Here is an 18,106-nt window from a genome sequence, read left to right as displayed (position 1 = left end):
ACATGGGATCTTGTTCCTCTACCAAAGGGACGCAAACTTGTTAGATGTAAATGGATTTACAGAACCAAGTATGGACCAGATGGGAAAGTTGATAAACATAAAGCTCGTCTCGTTGCTAAGGGCTTTTCACAGGTTGAAGGCATTGACTACACTGAAACCTTCTCCCCTGTTGCCAAAATGAACTCTATCCGCCTTGTTCTTTCCCTTGCTGCCTCTTTAAAATGGGAAGTCCATCAGATGGATGTTAAATCTGCCTTCTTGCATGGGGACTTGCAGGAAGAAATCTATATGGAACAACCCATTGGCTTCATACAAACAGACTCCAGCCTTGTTTGTCGACTTAAGAAATCCCTTTATGGCCTCAAGCAAGCTCCTCGGGCTTGGTATGCCAAAATGGATAGCTTTCTTTTAGAATCTGGCTTTTCTAGGTGTCATTCTGACAATACTGTCTACACCAAGAAAGTGGGCAACTCTCTTATCATCCTTGTTCTTTATGTTGATGATCTTATTCTTACTGGTAGTGATCCCAACCTTATAAACCATGTGAAGTCAAGCCTTAAAAAGAAATTTGAAATGACAGACTTAGGCCACTTACACTATTTTCTCGGTCTTCAAGTCTTGCAATCCCAAGAGGGTATTTTCCTTTCCCAGTCCAAGTATGCTTGTGATATTCTTCGTCATTTTCACATGGAAGACTGTAAGCCAGCCCCTTCTCCCTTTCAGTCTGGAGTCAAACTTTCAGTCTCTTGTACTTCTCCTGAAGTTGATGCTACCTTATACCGTCAACTTGTCGGAAAACTCTTGTATTTAACCCATACTCGTCCTGATCTTTCCTTTGCTGTTGGCCTTGTTGCTCGTTTTATGCAAAACCCCCGTGAAAGTCATTGGAAAGCAGCTAAAAGAATACTTCGTTATGTTCGAGGTACAGTACAGTTTGGGATTCATTACAGTGCCAAAGCAGCTCCTCTGTTAGTTGGTTTCACTGATTCTGATTGGGCTGGTGACCCTGATGATCGGAAGTCTACTGCCGGTTATGTCTTCACTCTTGGTTCAGGACCTATTACATGGGCTTGTAAGAAACAGGCTGCAATTTCTCTTTCGTCAGCAGAAGCAGAGTATCGTGGTGCCGTGGAAGCTAGTAAGGAAGCCTTGTGGCTTCGTCAGATCCTATCAGAGTTTGGCTTTGAGCAGCAGCATCCAACCACACTTTGGTGTGATAATCAAAGTGCCATTCAGCTATGCAAAGATCCAGTCCAGCATCAGCGCAGCAAACACATTGAACTACACATGCACTTCATCAGAAAGCTCATTCATGACCATGTTCTTGAAGTGCAATATTGTCCAACAGATGATCAGGTTGCAGACATCTTCACAAAGGCTCTCACAGAGGCGAAGTTCACTAAACTTCGATATATGCTTGGAGTTCAGGAAGTTGTCACTAAGGGGGGATAGGCTCTAGTGCCTCCTTCCTTCTCCTATTGTGTCATATTTGTAAATCCTTCAATCCTATCCCAAGTTGTTCTTAAGGGGGGATGTTAGGATATTCCGACACATAGGATATAGTTAAGTTCAACTTGGTCTAGTATAGAGTTAGGTTAGAGTTAGGTAAAGTGTGTTTCTTTACCGTTGTACATTTTGTAACTTACAATCCGACGGTCACGATATGTAGTGATCCGACGGTTCACTCTCACCTCGGTATTACCGACACTTGATCCGTGGCTTGACACCCGATTGGTCCATGAGTTCTATTTAAAGCGCATGGAGGGTCATTGTTCGGGTAATCCGTGCATGAGAGAAGCTTATGTAAATTTTCATTCTTTGATTAATAAATTGCCTGTAGTACCCACGTTGGGACAGGCCGTGGACTGTTTCCCTCCTTGCACTCTGAGGGTTTTAACCACGTCAAAAATACTGGTGTATTGATTTGAGATCTGGTTGTGAGCGGTGTCCTTTTGGTATTCTTTCTGTGGAACTTACCCTGTAAATTCCTACAATAGGAAACATGAAGGATGTTTGATAATCAACTATGAAGGATATAGCTCTTGGGTACCTCATTAGAAACTTAAGGAAAGGAAGAAGTCATCTAGGACAAGGCTCATCAAGTCAAAAAGGAAACATCTGTTGGATAGGGATATGCAAGATCCTCAATATTTTCTAATGGAATCTTCATTGGAAGATTCACCGATCCAAAGAGGAAGCAAGTGCTTCATCAAGAACTCCAACTTGTGGAATCCATGGGATGATGGTATGATGACATAAGAGATGAAGTAGATCAAGAGGTTGAAGATCTTTTCAATCAAGGAAGTTGTTGAAAGAAGCCTAGATGAACTAAAGGTAAATGAGGTATGTATGCTTGTAATTGATTTTATAAAGTCATGTTGTATGGTTGCAGGTAATTCGAAAGCATGATTAAAGGAAAGGAATGTCCTCCTACGAAAGGATGTCGGAAGGCATGGTTCACACTAGATGAAATCAACATAATATGTCCTCATATGAAGTATAAGGTGGTTGACTACATTTGATGAACTCTGAATAGAAACTCCTGGGAATGAATTGTGTGAAGAAAGGAAGGAAGAGATCATGAGATATGCAACCATGGTAAAGGCAATCAACATCAAGAGAGGGCAGCGCAGCAGTTGCTAGAGAAGAGATCGAAGTGATTTCTTGCAGTGAGGGGCAGGGATAGTTTTCGGAGGAAAAAAAATTTATCCGGAAATATATTGCAAAGGAGGCAGAGAGAGATCTAGAAGAGGTAGTGCAGAGGCCACGCTGGGCAGCGTAGAGCCACGCTGAGGCAGCACAGAGCTTGAGCGGAGATCTGAATTTGTTGGAGAAGTCGAGTTTCAGAGCCAGAAGTCGGGGTGTGAGACCGAGAGGGCAGAAAGTCAAAGTTCCAGAGGCAAATCAATCAGCTGAAGGAGAGATGCAGTTCCCAGACGCTGTGACGCAGAGCAGTGTAGTGATTGCGCAGAAACTGCGCAAAGGCAGCTAGGGGCTAGTCATTCAGTGGCTGGACCATAACTGGATTGTTAGTGATAGTGTGGAGTATATCTCACTCATATCTCTGTCAGTCAGATTCTCTGTATTGGATGACCGGTAAGGCATCCAAAGATTGTATTCAGAAAACTACTGCTTAATAATACAAACCCTCAGTTGTTGCACCTTTTTCCAGCATTGGGTTTTTCCAAGGACATTTGTCCAAAAATAACAGTGTCATGTGTTATGTATTTCTTTCTTGCTCAGTTTCTTGTTTCCACATTTAATTTAATTGGTGAAGGCTACAGTGTATTAGTTTCGGTATTTGCTGTAGGATGCAGTAAATAATTTGTTCAGTAATTTAACAAATAGAAGATACTTAATCAGTTGTTGCAATAGAAATTTGGGTCTTCCAAATTTTCACATGGTATCAAAGCGCAGGTGAAGCAAGAGAGCAGAGCCGGAAGAGCCCAGCGCTGAAGAGAAGGAGGGAAGTCGAAGTGCTACGTAGGTAACAAATCGAATCCCCAGAGGGATTGCACAGTCTAGGCCAAGAGGGCAAAATTTTCGTGGGAAAATATCTCTTTGAGTGAGTTGACAGAGAGAAAGATTTCCAGATCAAAGTTTGCAAGTGTCAGAGGGAGCAGCCCAGAAGCATCAGCGCAGAGCAGTTTTCTGGTGAGACGCAGTTTTCTGCAGCAGTTGCTGGGGCAAAAAAACGTCAGAAGGAAGAAGAAGACACTATTGAGGGAATTTATTCCTCAAAGAATTCCTAGCTAGGGGATTTGATTTCTCTATCGCTGAGCAGCGGCAAAGAGGGGCAGGTCTACTAACTCTAGCATGGAGTGGGTAGGCTAGCCTAGTGTTGCGCAGAGGAGAGAGGAGGCAGTTTGACATTTCGTTGGTAGAGATGGCAGTTAGTGGGTTAAGAGATCAGGATCAATTGGATGGTGCATCCAACCATGTGATCTAGAAGGGAAGGATCTCATGTCTTCTAGATGAGCACAATCTCAACACCTATGTCGATAGTGTGGTAATTGTACCCGCGGATCCAGATCTGCTCAAGAAGTACAAGGGTAAGATGGCAAAGGCCAAGCGATAGATCCTTGACGAAGTGAGATATCATGCAGTGTGTCACATTGCCGACAAGGATACTGCCCAGGAGATGAGGGAAGCATTGGCTACGCTATATGAAGCATCTTCCGAGCAGCGGAAGATGTACTTGGAGCAGAAGATGAGATCCACACAGATGCAGAAGGGGAAACGCATTGATCCGTTCCTCACGAAGCTTCAGGAAATACGAGACTCGTTGGCAGTTGTGGGGTCAACACCTCAGGCTACCAAGATGATTAGGCTGGCCTTGAATTCAGTCTCAGAAGAATGGCAAGTTTTTGTCCAGAGTACCCTGGGCAAAGAGAGATTGTCGGATTGGGAAGGAATGTGGGTCGCTCTTCAGCAAGAAGAGATGAGGAGAGACCTAGTCAAGTGCAAACTTGATAGAAGTAGCAGTAGTGGAACAAAGCCCAAGGAGGAGGAAGAAAATGAAGCCCTTGCATCCAAGGGGCAGCAGGAGCAGTGGAGGCGGAAGAAGGACGCCTCGAAGATCAAGTGCTTCTGATGTGGTGAATTTGGTCACTATGCTACACAGCGTCCTCTCAAGAAGAAGGACAAGGATGAGAAGCATGATCCGAAGGCTGCATCTGCAAAGATCAAGGAGGAAGAGTTTGCCATGGTTGCCCAGATACCTCCAGGGGAGAGGTTGGGTGATCTAGTACTGTAGTTCGAAAGAATTGCATATGGGCAGGATCCTTGAGGAGTCCACCTCTCGGATCAATACCTTGCTATTGGAGCCCAGATCAGAAGTAGCAGGATGGACCAGCGTCATTTGGTACAGAGGAGTGTCGGAGTGATAGTTGCAGTGCTTAAGAGCACCAGAGACTAAGCAGTGCAGAGCAGAATTGGCAGCGACGCAATTGGTACAATGCAGATTCAGCAGCAATGCAAAGGCTTCAAAGGATCAGCGCAGAGACTAACAGGAGTCAGAACTCCAGCAACATATGCATCATGCGAAACACCTATTCAGTAATTTTGGTTGTTTTTCCATTGCTAATGAGTAGAAGCAGCAGTTGGAAAAGGTTGCAGTGTTGGCAGTGGCAGTGCCAGTAGCAGCACAGATGCAGAACTTATGAGGGTTGCAGTACAGATGCAATGTTGGTAGTGACAAGGTCAACAGCAGTACAGATGCAGCATTTGCACAGTAGTTGATGGGCAGTGATGTTAGTGTTGATTTTTGGTAGCATTGGATGTGCTCTAGCCATGAAAATTGGTCAATAGGCTAAGGCACATAAGATCTCCAAAACCCAGAAATCGTTTGGGGAAATTCCACCTGGATGGAGAGATATTAAAATACTTAATATTTTTAATGAGACCCTAAGTCAAAACTTAGGAAAATTAAAATATTAATTTGTATTAATATAATATGGGTGAGAAAGTTCTAAATAACAAGGATCAAGCCATATCTAATCTTAATCGTTGATTAGGGACTTAATCTCGGCCGTTGAATCGTCAACAGGAAAAGTATAAGAGGAGGCTTGAGGGTCAGTCGGAGACACACCAAGTTGATCAAGGATTAGATTTTCTGGGCAGGGTTTGTTGAGAAATCGAGTTAGTGATCTGTTGCAGCGAGGGGCAGTTCGACAGAAGGACGAGAATACATAGCAGAGACGCAGAGAGTGTCAAAGAGACAGCGCAGAGGCAATCTGGGTTGACGCAAAGATAGCCAGAGTTGACGTAGAGGCTTGAAGGGCCAGCGCTGAGGACACAGGAGGTCAAGAAGCTGACGCAGGCAGACACAGAGGCTAGTAGAGCTGACGCTGGGTGGAAAGAGCTGCGTTGTGGTGTTTTCGTGGGGCAGACTGAGAGCTTAGAGGCAGACGCAGAGCCATAGAGGTGACGCAGTCCCTGGAGGGTGAGGCAGTTCCGGAAGAAAGCTTGGAGCAGCTTTCACTATCCAACTAAGGAATAGTCGAAGTCACAGTGGGGTTCATCATTCGGTTGCTGATCAACCAGAATATTTGTCTCTGGAGCAAAGGTACTTCTACCAAAGAAAATCTCTAAAGGGTGAGCCATTTCTAGCACCCTAGTTGTATTCAGAAAAATGTATAATAATAAAACCCTCATATCTGCTGCACCGGTTTTACCGCATTGGGTTTTTCCAGGGATGATTGTCCAAAAATAACGATGTCCCTTGTGTTGTCTCAGTTATTTCAGTTGTTGATCTATATATGTGTGAAGGTTGTGTTGACCACTACGTGTCAACGACCCATAGTAGTACGCCCCCTTTTTCGCAAAAGGGATAGCACCTGATCAATGTGTTCTTGCCATCCAGCTATCATCATCAGCCTGAGGATCATCTTATAATGTAAACCCAGTCTGCATGTGTATAATGTAAATAATTTCAGCAGATCCATGTTGTGTATGTAATCACCTAGGTAAACCTATTTTTCTGGTGACGATCTACATTCCGGGAGATTTTTTGTTTCACCGATCCATTCTCGAATAGTCGGCAGAGTTTTCCTTCAGCCTTACCCCAAAGCCGAAATGAATTTTGTCACCAGGATCTTAGGCGAGTCCTAGTGTTATAGATAGAGTCTGTATAAAAGTGATTTGGGAATAATCCTAACTATTTGGTTAGGTTATTTTATTACAAGTTGCTTAGTCTGCCGCATTATATTTGTGTTGCAGAAATGGGTAGTCTATGAGGGTCTTTTTCAAATGGGTTTCCCCCTTGAGATGTAGAAAATGTAAAAAATCATGATGTAAAGTGTCTTGAGGGTTAGAAAAATAATTTACCCCCTCATAGGTTCTAAGTCCTAGGTAAATTTAAATTTTCCAGAGGCAAAATTCGTGGGTCCTTTAAAAAAATTAAATTTTAACAGGTCCAGAGACTAAGGTTAATTGATTATTTTGCTAAATTTTATGCCTTAGGTCCCTGGTGTTAAGTCAAAGTCAAAATTTTGAGGAAATTAATGCAAAATTTTAATTTTTGAATTTATTAAAATGCATTTAATTGAAAAATTCGAAATTTCCTCAATATTTAAAATTTCGACGAATGAAATTAAAAGAAATTTTGATCCTCATCAATGATCGATATCACTTTGACAAGGATCACTCGAACTAGCCGTTGGAAGATTTATCTTTAAATAGGAGGTCATTTGTCAGTTCAGATCATCCGATCTTTTGATCGTGTACTAAGCGAAAAGCTCTCTTGTAATCTTTTTATGAGCAATAGAGAAAGACTTTGGGGTTAATTTCTGCTGGTGTTACTCTTCATGGAAATGTTGTAAGATGTATTATTTTCGTGCGTAGTTTCTTTTTGCCATTAATAATAGCCTATAAAGAGCGATTTGAGTACAGGTATCTTGCTCAGTCGCTGGGGTTTGAATGATAATTTAAGTTTTGAATATAATAGCAGGTATCTCTATTAAAACTGAATTTTATTATCGTTTTCTCGCTCTATGTTGACGGGTGAATTGAGTTTTGCAGGAAAATCCTTGATTATTAGATCATCGGGCGTTTGGGGAAGTTCTCGGCTGAACCAGCCAACTCCTGATCCATGTTTTCTGAAGAGCCCAGTTTAAATTTGATCCCGGGCTTATCACAAGATTTTTTTTATGGGTGATGCATGGCGGGTTTTGAGCTTAGTACCTCCTCTAAAATTCAAAAAAAAAAAAAATTCTATGCTAAATCGTTAGATCTGGCTGTTGAGAGTCTCGGATCATCAGATCTGGGAGCGAAGTCGGACTCACACTCCCTAGATCTGATAGATCTGCCATTTATGTACATAGATCTATAATTAATTTTGGTTTTCTGACTTTGGTTTTCAGGGTTTTACTGTTTTTTGGGTCATTTTGTATATCATTTGGGTGATTTTTTTGTTGTATTACAACTACAAATCTGAAGCTGAAGGTTGTGTAGAGTCCAGATCTAGGCCCTGGAGGGTAAGATCTGGATTTCTTATTTTCATCAGTATCATTTTGGCAGGGATTATGTCCGGTTTTTGCAGTCCAAAGGTTTAAATTTAGTTTCAGATCTGGAAATTTCATAAGGGTTCCAAATTTTTTTTTTAGATCTGGATTTTTCTTGAGTTTCGGGGTTAAATCTGAGGCAAGAGGATTCAAAATTTTAATTTAACATTTCTGGAAATTCTTTAAGAAGGTCTGGTGGATTTAAAGAGGTTCTAGCCCACCATTTTTTCTTTCTGTCTACTACCTGGGGTTTTCATTTTTTTGTTGCAGGAAATTTTTGAAACCCTCATCTCATCGCTTGCCTTTCCTGGCTATTTTCTGCAAGCTCCCACGCATCTATCATCCGCCTGCTATTCAATCCAACCCTCGACTGCTCCTTTGCTTCACTCATTTCTACATTTCGCAGCCCTCCATACCCATAATGTTGTTGCCATCAAACCTGTGTTTTCTTCATTCAAACTACCGCTGCTCCATTCCTTGCTCAATCCGCATTTATCACCGGAATCCTTCATCTCTTGTGTGATCCCATCTCCCTCTACGCAGCTTTAGAATCTGCCTGTCATTCGTCCCTTCCGTAGATTTTCTACATTGCTCCACCTGCAAACACACTCACCAAAGCCGCAGATCTGCAAGCTGGCTCTCCAAAGCTGCCTCAACTCCTCGTTCCGTTCCGCCAGACCTGCAGAAACAATACAACAACACACATTCGACTTTCTCTTTTATGTATACGGGTTAGGGTTATGTTCATTTTTATTTTCATTATATGCGTTGGTTTAGTTTTAGGTTAATAAATAGCTAGGGTGTATATATTTCTTTTAGTTTCATTAAAGTTTTAACTTAGGACTTTAACAAATTTCAATTTAGTTTTTATTTTTATTTTTTTTATTTGGTTTCACCTAGTTATTTTAATTTTTCATTTAAAAATAAAAAAATTCAAAATTCGATTTTTGTTTTCATTTAGATTTTATTTTTTGTTTCTACATTGATAAAAATAAAAATTAAAAAGTTAGAAAATCCAAAAAACATTAAAAAGGGTCCTAAAAATCTAATAATTTTAAAAAGAGTCTTAAAATCCTAAAAATTTTCAAAATTTTCAAAATATAAAAATGAAAAAACTTTTAAAATTCTAAAAATTTAAATTTGTGATTAAGGATTTAAAATAAAATAAATTAAGGGGTTTTTCACTTAAACGTTAAAAATTTAATGTGGCCTATAGCCCATTAAAAAATTTCAATTTTTTTAAACTCGTTGATTTGTTTTACTTCATCAATGTTTATTGCTTAAATTAAAGTCCTTTGGTGTTTCTGATGTTAAATGCTAAATCTTAAATTTTATGACTCTTCTATGGTCAAGGTGCGATAAATCATATTGGCTTTTGGAAAAAGTTAATTAATCCTAGATCTGGGCAGTTGATGAAAATCATTTTAGATATGGAATCTTTTGCATGTTACAGTGTTGGGCATTTATATTAATCATACCTAATTGTCACTATTTGTCACATATGAAAATCGTTCTGGATAACTTGTTTTATTGATGGTTAATTCAAATATTGAAAGCACTGGCCTATAATTGTTTTTGTCTTGTGGTCGTGTCTTGTTTACGTTGACGTTTAACCTATCAATCTGATTTAATCGTTTAGATTCATCAAGTTGTCCATCATTTAAATCTCCTAGAGCCTATGATCCACAGGCTTTCTCATCCATTTACCTTAGGGACTACCCCCCTTGACTTGTCTAGGAGAGAGTCTAAACGGAGTGAGTAAGGATCAAGAGTGACAGCCCTTACTCTGAGCATTGTCGCGCTGCCTAGACACTTTGCGCGACAACAAGTTGTATTTGTGTTTATTTCAGTATTTATATTGATAAATAACTTGTTAATTGAAAGAACAAGTAGGAGATAATAAACCAGATAATGCAATAGGGATTTCTGATGTGTCAGACTTAGAAATTTCCACAATTAGACATCAACAGTGTAGCGGAAGATGTTATAGAGTCTGGGTGATGCTTCAGCAGGTTGCATTACTAGAGCATATTCCTCGCTAAGAGGGAGTGTTGATTTTTGGTAGCATCGGATATGCTCTAAGCCTCAAAAGTTGCAGGGAGGCTAGGACACATGTATTCCACAATACCCAGAAATCGTTTTGGGAAATTTCACCCGGAGACAGTTTTATTAAAATAATTAATTATTTTTAATGGTTGCCTAAGTCTAAACTTTGGAAATTAAAATAATTAAAGGGTATAAATCAAACTGAGGGTGAAACTTCTACAAGAAGACAAAGATCGAGTTCAAATGTTCTGAGCCATTGATTAGAATCTAATCTGGGTCACTGATTACTCAACTGGAGGATTATAAGGACTTCAATGGGCATTTGGAAAATACATTAGAGAGAAATCAAAAGATCGAATTTCTCAGAGAAGGCAGTGCAGCAGTTGCTAGAGAAGAGACCGAAGTGATTTCTTGCAGTGAGGGGTAGGGATAGTTTCTGGAGGAAGATTTTTTGATCTGGGAATACATCGCAAAGGAGGCAAAGAGAAATCCAGAAGAGGGAACGCAGAGGCCACATTGGGCAGCATAGAACCTGAGAGGAGATCCGAATTTGTTGGAGAAGTCGAGTTTCAGAGCCAGAAGCCGAAGTGTGAGACCGGGAGGGCAGAAAGTCCAAGTTCTCGAGGCAAATCGTGTAATAGATCTAGCCTGAAAATATATGAAAATAGAAATATGTCCAGAAATAACAAGATCTGAATATAGAAATGCTTTTCTTTATTAATATCAAAACCCTTGAGGTAGGGCAACACCATACAACTACTCCTTAAGGAAGAAGAACACTCCACAAGCCATATGCTTGCCAATACAATAATCTTTGACCTCTCTGAATGGGAAGTCTTTAGCCTCTATATAGACTTCATATATACAATACCATGGGTCTCTAAAATACCAGTGTTGAAAATATCGGTATCGGCAAAATATCAGCGAGGGTCCAGAAAACATCTTATCAGCAATATCGGCGAAAATATCGGCAAATATCAACAAGCATAAAAAATAGTTTTTTCAAATTTTTAAACATAGCCAATATTATGCCGATATTTTCAGAATATCACGATATTTTGCCGATATTTGTCGATATTTTGAAAATATCGCGATATTTTCTCGGCGATATATCATTTTGTCGAAAATATCGTGATATTTTTGAATATCGCCAATATTATCAACAGTGCTCAATACCATATATCTAATACAATGGGCTTATCACATTATTTCTAACTACTTGTGATCCCTTACATGATGTGGGTTAACCACTTTATTTATTAACTATGGGCCATCACATTATTACATTATTCCCTTGGGTACCTCCCTCTGTACCCCATAATATCCCCCCTAGGTATACTACATTTCACCCCCCTTAAACATGTTTCATCTTTGAAACATAAGAAGAACACAAATAATAAGATCTACTCAAAAAAGTAGTCCACTGGTACCATGCACGTGCATCTAGCCATCCAAGAGAAAGGTAAACCCTCGATCTAGTTCGTGCCTCGCTCGCTTGAGATGGAAGTTGATCCTAGCGGTTACTCTGTGTTGATGTGTTGTGGTTGGATCTTCGCACCTCTCTATCTGTCGTGTGGGGGTTATTGTCCTTGTGGCTAATTCGTTGCCATCTTGTTGGGTGATCTGGGTGGTGATATGTTGAAGTTTTAACCCCTGGTGTATTTTTCTTTAATTCACCACCTAATGGAGCCTAATTAGTATCTGGTACCTGTTGTGGCGCCTACGGTTGTTGATTATCTTCTAATATTACTTCAACCACGGATTCCTCATCTGATGTGTCAATACCTGCAACATTTTTTGCTTCAGCCTCCGTGGACTCTATAAGTTTATTGATGGAAATATCCTGTAATGTAATTTTCTTCTTTTTATACCAGAGCTTCAAGAATTTCTTCTACACATTAATATTGATAGTACCAACATATTCATTCCAAGGGCATTCCAAAACAACATTCACATTAGCGATATCTGAAGCATAAAATTTAGAATGCAATACATACTTATCCACAGAAATCTTCATATCTTTATAAACTTGCACCTCCTCATTATTAACATGTGTGTGCTCCATTTGTTTGGTTGGGGCTTGCAATATTTTAGCAAAATGAACATTAATAATATTATACTTGCAACTAGGATTGATAGACACAATGATCTTCTCCTTCTAAATACATCCATGATCTTGTAATAAGGAGATATCATCAGAAAATAACCGTTTCCGTGTTTCATTCTCCTGTTGTGTAGAATGAGACCATTTGTCCAAAAAAGTTTTTCCAATTCTTCATTCGAAAGTTTGGACAACTTGCTATCAAGTGAGCTCCACCATATGGCAGCCTCATCTTTCACCCAAAACCATACTAAACCTTTCCAATGTTTCAGAGAGGTTTTCTTAAGATCTTTTATGAATTCTTCAATAGTAGGACCATTATCTTTCCCTGTAAAAAAAAAAAAAAACCCTGCTAAAAGCCATGAAGAGGGTTTTCAAAAAATCACTTACTTTGGCGAAAATTTAAAATGGTCACAGTTCGATCAATATTTCTCAAAATCCTTATTATGAACTTTTTTGGAAATGGAACGACCATTATGCATCTTCCCATGTGATATAAATCTCTATCTAGGCACTTTAGAAATTCAGATTCGCTCTGCAACTGTCCCGCCGTAAAAAATTTCTGAAAAAAGAGCTGATTTTAAATCAGCGATATCTCCCTCATCTGGACTCTAATTCGACTGATTGTTTTTTTAAATTGGGTAATTTTTCAAGAGGATCTCAGATCTGCAATTATTTTCTCAAAATTCCCCACAAAAACTACAAAAATTGACTGGAGATTTGTTGTCCACAAATTGTCGTCATAAAAATTTCTACAACAGTGTTGATTTTCAAATCGGCGATATCTCCCTCATCCGGACTCCGATTTGGTCGATTCCATTTCTGACTATCCAGATCTGCAATTTGTTTCTGCAAATTTTACACCAAAAGTTTTAGATCTGATCTGCAAACTCACCGTCCCAAAAAATTCCTGCAAAATATATATATATATATATATATATATATATATCTCCCTGCTTTGCCCAAGAAAATGCTCTGATACCAATTGTAATAAATCTGGCATGCAAATATATGAAAATAGAAATATGTCCAGAAATAACAAGATCTGAATATAGAAATGCTTCTCTTTATTAATATCAAAACCCTTGAGGTAGGGCAACACAATGCAACTACTCCTTAAGGAAGGAGAACACTCCACAAGCCATATGCTTGTCAACACAATAATCCTTGACCTCTCTCAATGGAGAGTCTCTAGCCTCTATATAGGCTTCATACATACAATACCATGGGTCCCTCAATACCATATATCTAATAAAATGGGCTTATCACATTATTGTTAACTACTTGTGATCTCTTACATGACGCGGGTTAACCACTTTATTTATTAACTATGGTCCATCACATTCCAAAAAATTCCTGCAAAATATATATATATATATATATATATCTCCCTGCTTTGCCCAAGAAAATGCTCTGATACCAATTGTAATAAATCTGGCATGCAAATATATGAAAATAGAAATATGTCCAGAAATAACAAGATCTGAATATAGAAATGCTTCTCTTTATTAATATCAAAACCCTTGAGGTAGGGCAACACAATGCAACTACTCCTTAAGGAAGGAGAACACTCCACAAGCCATATGCTTGTCAACACAATAATCCTTGACCTCTCTCAATGGAGAGTCTCTAGCCTCTATATAGGCTTCATACATACAATACCATGAGTCCCTCAATACCATATATCTAATAAAATGGGCTTATCACATTATTGTTAACTACTTGTGATCCCTTACATGATGCGGGTTAACCACTTTATTTATTAACTATGGTCCATCACATTATTATATTATTCCCTTGGGTAACTCCCTCTGTACCCCATAATATCCCCCCTAGGTATACTACAAATTGATCAACTGAAGGAGAGATGCAATTCCCAGAAGCTGTGACGCAGAGCAGCTTATTGATTGCGCAGAAACTGCACAGACACAGCTAGGGGCTAGTCATTCAGTGGCTGGATCAAAATTGGATCGCCAGTGATAGTGTGGAGTATATCTCACTCATCTCTCTGTCAGTCAGATTCTCTGTATTGGATAGCCAATAAGGCATCCAAAGATTGTATTCAAAAAACTATTGCTTAATAATACAAACCCTCAATTGTTGCACCGGTTTTCCCGCATTGGGTTTTTCTGGGGACATTTGTCCAAAAATAATGGTGTCATGTGTTGTGTATTTCTTTCTTTCTCAATTTCTTGTTTCCGCATTTAATTTAATTGGTGAAGGATGCAATGTATTAGTTTCGACATTTGCAGTAGGATGCAGTAAATAATGTGTTCAGTAATTTAACAAATAGAAGATACTTAATCAATTGCTGCAGTAGAAATTTGGGTCTTCCAAATATTCACATCTAGTGGTTAAAACAATGACCTTGCAGTGGTTAGAGCCACAGTCTCTGCAGCCAGAAGCACCGGGTATGTCAGATTTCAAAGAGATATCGTTAACCAAGTCTTTGCTTGCTTCGCCTTGACTTCTCTCTACAACCTACTTTTGGGACTAGCCTCAAAATCGAAAACGATTAAGGGATACACTTAGCTAGGCATATTACTAAAATAAATCAAGATTCTTTACATCTCACCTAGATCATAAGACTTGTATTCCATATAGGATAGTGAAGCATCTAAGCAGCAATTGTTCATCCAGTCATCTAGTACTTAATCGATATAAAGCAAGTAATTGACTCCATAAGGCACTCGTCTCACATATTAATCTAATATAATCCTTAAAACTTGCTAAATCAACCAAGTGGCTAAGCCATTCAATTGTGTCTCCCGGACTTGTTGGTTGCCAACGAGTCTTGCATTCTCACATTCCATAGGGACTACCCCCCATAGCCTACTGTTGGGAGACAGCTAGAACAGATAAGGCAGGGATCAGAGTGACAGCCCCTTCCCTGAGTTGTTATCACACCGTCTCTGTACAATTTGAGCGACAACAAGACTTCACAAACTGAAAGTCGCCTGCAAGACTATTAAAACTCACTCATCAGTCATTTTCACTAATACAGGCAGACCATTTCTGATAGGCTGCAGAAACACATCAGGAACATGATTAACAATACCCATAATTTCCTGCACCTTCTGAAAGAGGGTTGGACATGCCTTCAGAGAATAAAGTAGTCAACAAACATGATTCCAAACATGTGATGTACAACAATTCTAACAAAAACCATAGCTTGTTAAGCCATAGCTGCAAAGAGTAAATGCTGAAGCAGCAATCTTCTAGGACCCCATATGGTATTAAAGACTCTGCTAGTTTGGACTTGCATGTCTAGACTCCAAACACCAGCAGAAACAATAATTTATGCTAACAAATCATCTCTGATCATGAACCCAAAAACTATATTCAAACTCCAAACTACTTTCATGTGCTTACCTGCACATATCGCAAATCACCTATGCCTGAAACTTCATCATATGGTTGGACATTCAATTCACTGATGGCTGCATAAGATATGAGCACGACTCAATTTATCAGTATTTTAAGTAGTTCCTGATGTATAGAAACCTTGTTCTCAAAACTGCGAGTTTCATACATGAAAAGGGTGTGGATTTGTTTTACAGAAATCATTTCCAACGAGGGATCAAGGAATCCAATTTACAACAGAAGAAGAAATAAATTGGAAGTTATAAGAAAAATGTTAAGAATACCTTCTTTAAGAAGCTGTATTGCAGAATTAATCCTTGGGTGATGAGCTGCAATATAAACCACATTAATTATAGAAGTTGATAAGTAGAGAAAAACCCATGATAATGCACATTAAACACTCACTCCAATGCACATAGCTTCAAAGCGGTGTTACCTACGTTGCCAGAAAAGGAAAAGAAAGAAGATGAGAAAAATTGAATACATCTGTTCACAACCACATAGAAACATTAGTATCAACCACTTACATATTCAAAATAAAGCATGTGTTCCAATGAAGAGCAAGTTATTAGATTTTTCAGATTCAAACACTACCGAAGAACATCCCAATGCTTCGCCAATGTTGGGGGTGTGCAACTAGATAGTTTCAGGGACAGCTGGAGAGATGCCTCAAATTCAGGGAATGGCACAGGCCATCCCAATGAATACATAGATAGATACGTGTATATATATATATATATATACTACCAAAGAACATCCCAATGTTTTGCCAAGGTTGGAGGTGTGCAGTAGATAGTTTCAGGGAATCCAGTCACTCTAAAGCTTCAAGTTTAGACATTAAGATCATCAGCAAGTATATACTATAGACTGGCTAAAAAAGAAACGAGTACAAAAAAGGTTTCAGAAAACAGACTAAAAGCCTACATCTATGGACCTTCCTTGATAACCAGTTTGAAAAAAGAATCTGAGATGTGTGCTGAGACTAAAACAGGGTATTAAGCAGGAGATGTGTGGTATCGTTCGTCTGCCTTTTCCTTCTCAGCATCACTTGCAGGTTCTGATAGCTCCAACTGTGGTCCAGGGAATTGGTCCTCCTCCTCAAGGATGATGAGATTGGAGGGTGTTCCCCCTGCTCTCTCATCTAAAGTCTGATCTTTATCTTCCTTTGTGACTGATGCCACTGAACAACCAATGCCAAAGACCCCTTTGCACATCATCTCAAACTTTCCTTCAAAGATCCTAAGTGTGGGCTGGGTATCTTCTTAAGCTGCTTGAGTTTCCTCCAAGGACTAAGCACAATGACATTTGTCATCCAATAGGTCTCAGCAATCTTGAAGAATTCTGTTTCTTTCTTGAAGAATTTTGTTTCCTTTGTATGTGAGTAGATTGGGCTAAAATGCCAGCCGCCGACCTCATCCAAAATCTGGACCCCTTATAGGGTTCTGTATTTTTCCTTACCTTCTTCACCAGATCCTTCATCTGCCTTTGCACTTCTCTTGAACACTGACTTAAGTATCACTTTCTGCTGCCCTAGCCTCTCTCGCTAATCGAGAGGAATGAGTGGGTTGGGAGGAGGAGGAGTATCTGCCTACCCATCCATGACCTCTACTCTTCATCCCACCTCAGCCCAACAACACACCTCGTACCATCCTACATTGAGAGGCTCAGGACACATGCAAAATCACCCTGAAATATGTGCAGTGAAACTACCCCAAGCTCAAGGATAGGCAGGTTGTCGCACCTAAAGAGGTTGCCAAAACATCCGCACTTAGGTGCATCCAGTTGTTGGAATTGTCGTGCCTCAATTTCCTTTCGAGAAGAGTCATTGGCCTTGGACCTCATAGGAAAGGCGACTATAAGGTTGTAAACATGTGCAAATGAAAAGCCCTACTCTGAAACAAAATGAGAAACGACCATGGGCCAAGAACAAATATACATTTGTGGTGCCACCTCACTATCCAGGAGAGGGTTTCCCTCCTTAGTCTCATCTACATCATCTCCATTATAACTCTAGTGCCCCTCACCCTGCTATTATAACCCCCATTACTCGTGAATGCCTTCACCCTCGTGAATGTCTTCACCCTCAAGAGTTCATAATGTCGAACAATCATTCGCAAGTACTTGCTATCTGGGTCACTAGAATCTTCCCACTATCATGTTAGGTTAAAAGTCGTCAGGGAGGGGTTCACATCCCCTCCGTCAGGGAGGGGTTCCCCTCCCCTGCCCTCGTGGAAGTGATTGCAATGCACTATCATGCAAAGGGGCAGATGCAAGATTTTGGTAGGATCAAATAGGTGTTCTAGTCTCAATTTGTGTCTAAGAGACTAAGGAACATGAGATCTCCAAAATCCAAAAAAGGTTTCATGAGATAAACTTCTGAAACGCCTTAACTAAATTAATTGATCAATAATTAAAAAAATGCCTAGATCTAACTTAGGAAAATTCATTAATTAATAGGAATTGATTAAGGACGACTGAGAAGGCTCTAGATGTTGATTTGGGGTAGCATCGGATGTTCTCTAGCCATGAAAATTTGTGGAGAGGCTAAAGCACATGAGATCTCCAATACCCAGAAAGGGTTTGGGCAGATTCT

General features: G+C 39.6%; 1 protein-coding gene across 4 annotated transcripts in view; it reads right to left on the bottom strand.

Annotated features, from left to right (window-relative positions):
* The window catches only part of LOC149264395 (S-adenosyl-L-methionine-dependent methyltransferases superfamily protein), a 287,352-nt gene that overhangs the window by 138,795 nt on the left and 130,451 nt on the right, over positions 1–18,106 (bottom strand). For all 4 annotated transcript variants that reach the window (XM_089428071.1, XM_089428059.1, XM_089428055.1 and 1 more), the window contains exons 4-5: positions 15,798–15,842; positions 15,523–15,590 (exon numbers count right to left, since the gene is read on the bottom strand). In XM_089428071.1, the coding sequence (XP_089284197.1) occupies positions 15,523–15,590; positions 15,798–15,842 (113 nt within the window). The remainder of the gene's footprint in view (positions 1–15,522; positions 15,591–15,797; positions 15,843–18,106) is intronic.

This window comes from Pinus tabuliformis, chromosome 6, assembly GCF_031772625.1.
Source record: "Pinus tabuliformis cultivar Carrire ecotype Pingquan chromosome 6, CPIR1, whole genome shotgun sequence".
NCBI lineage: Eukaryota > Viridiplantae > Streptophyta > Pinopsida > Pinales > Pinaceae > Pinus > Pinus tabuliformis.
This window is presented reverse-complemented; position numbering and strand designations above follow the sequence as displayed.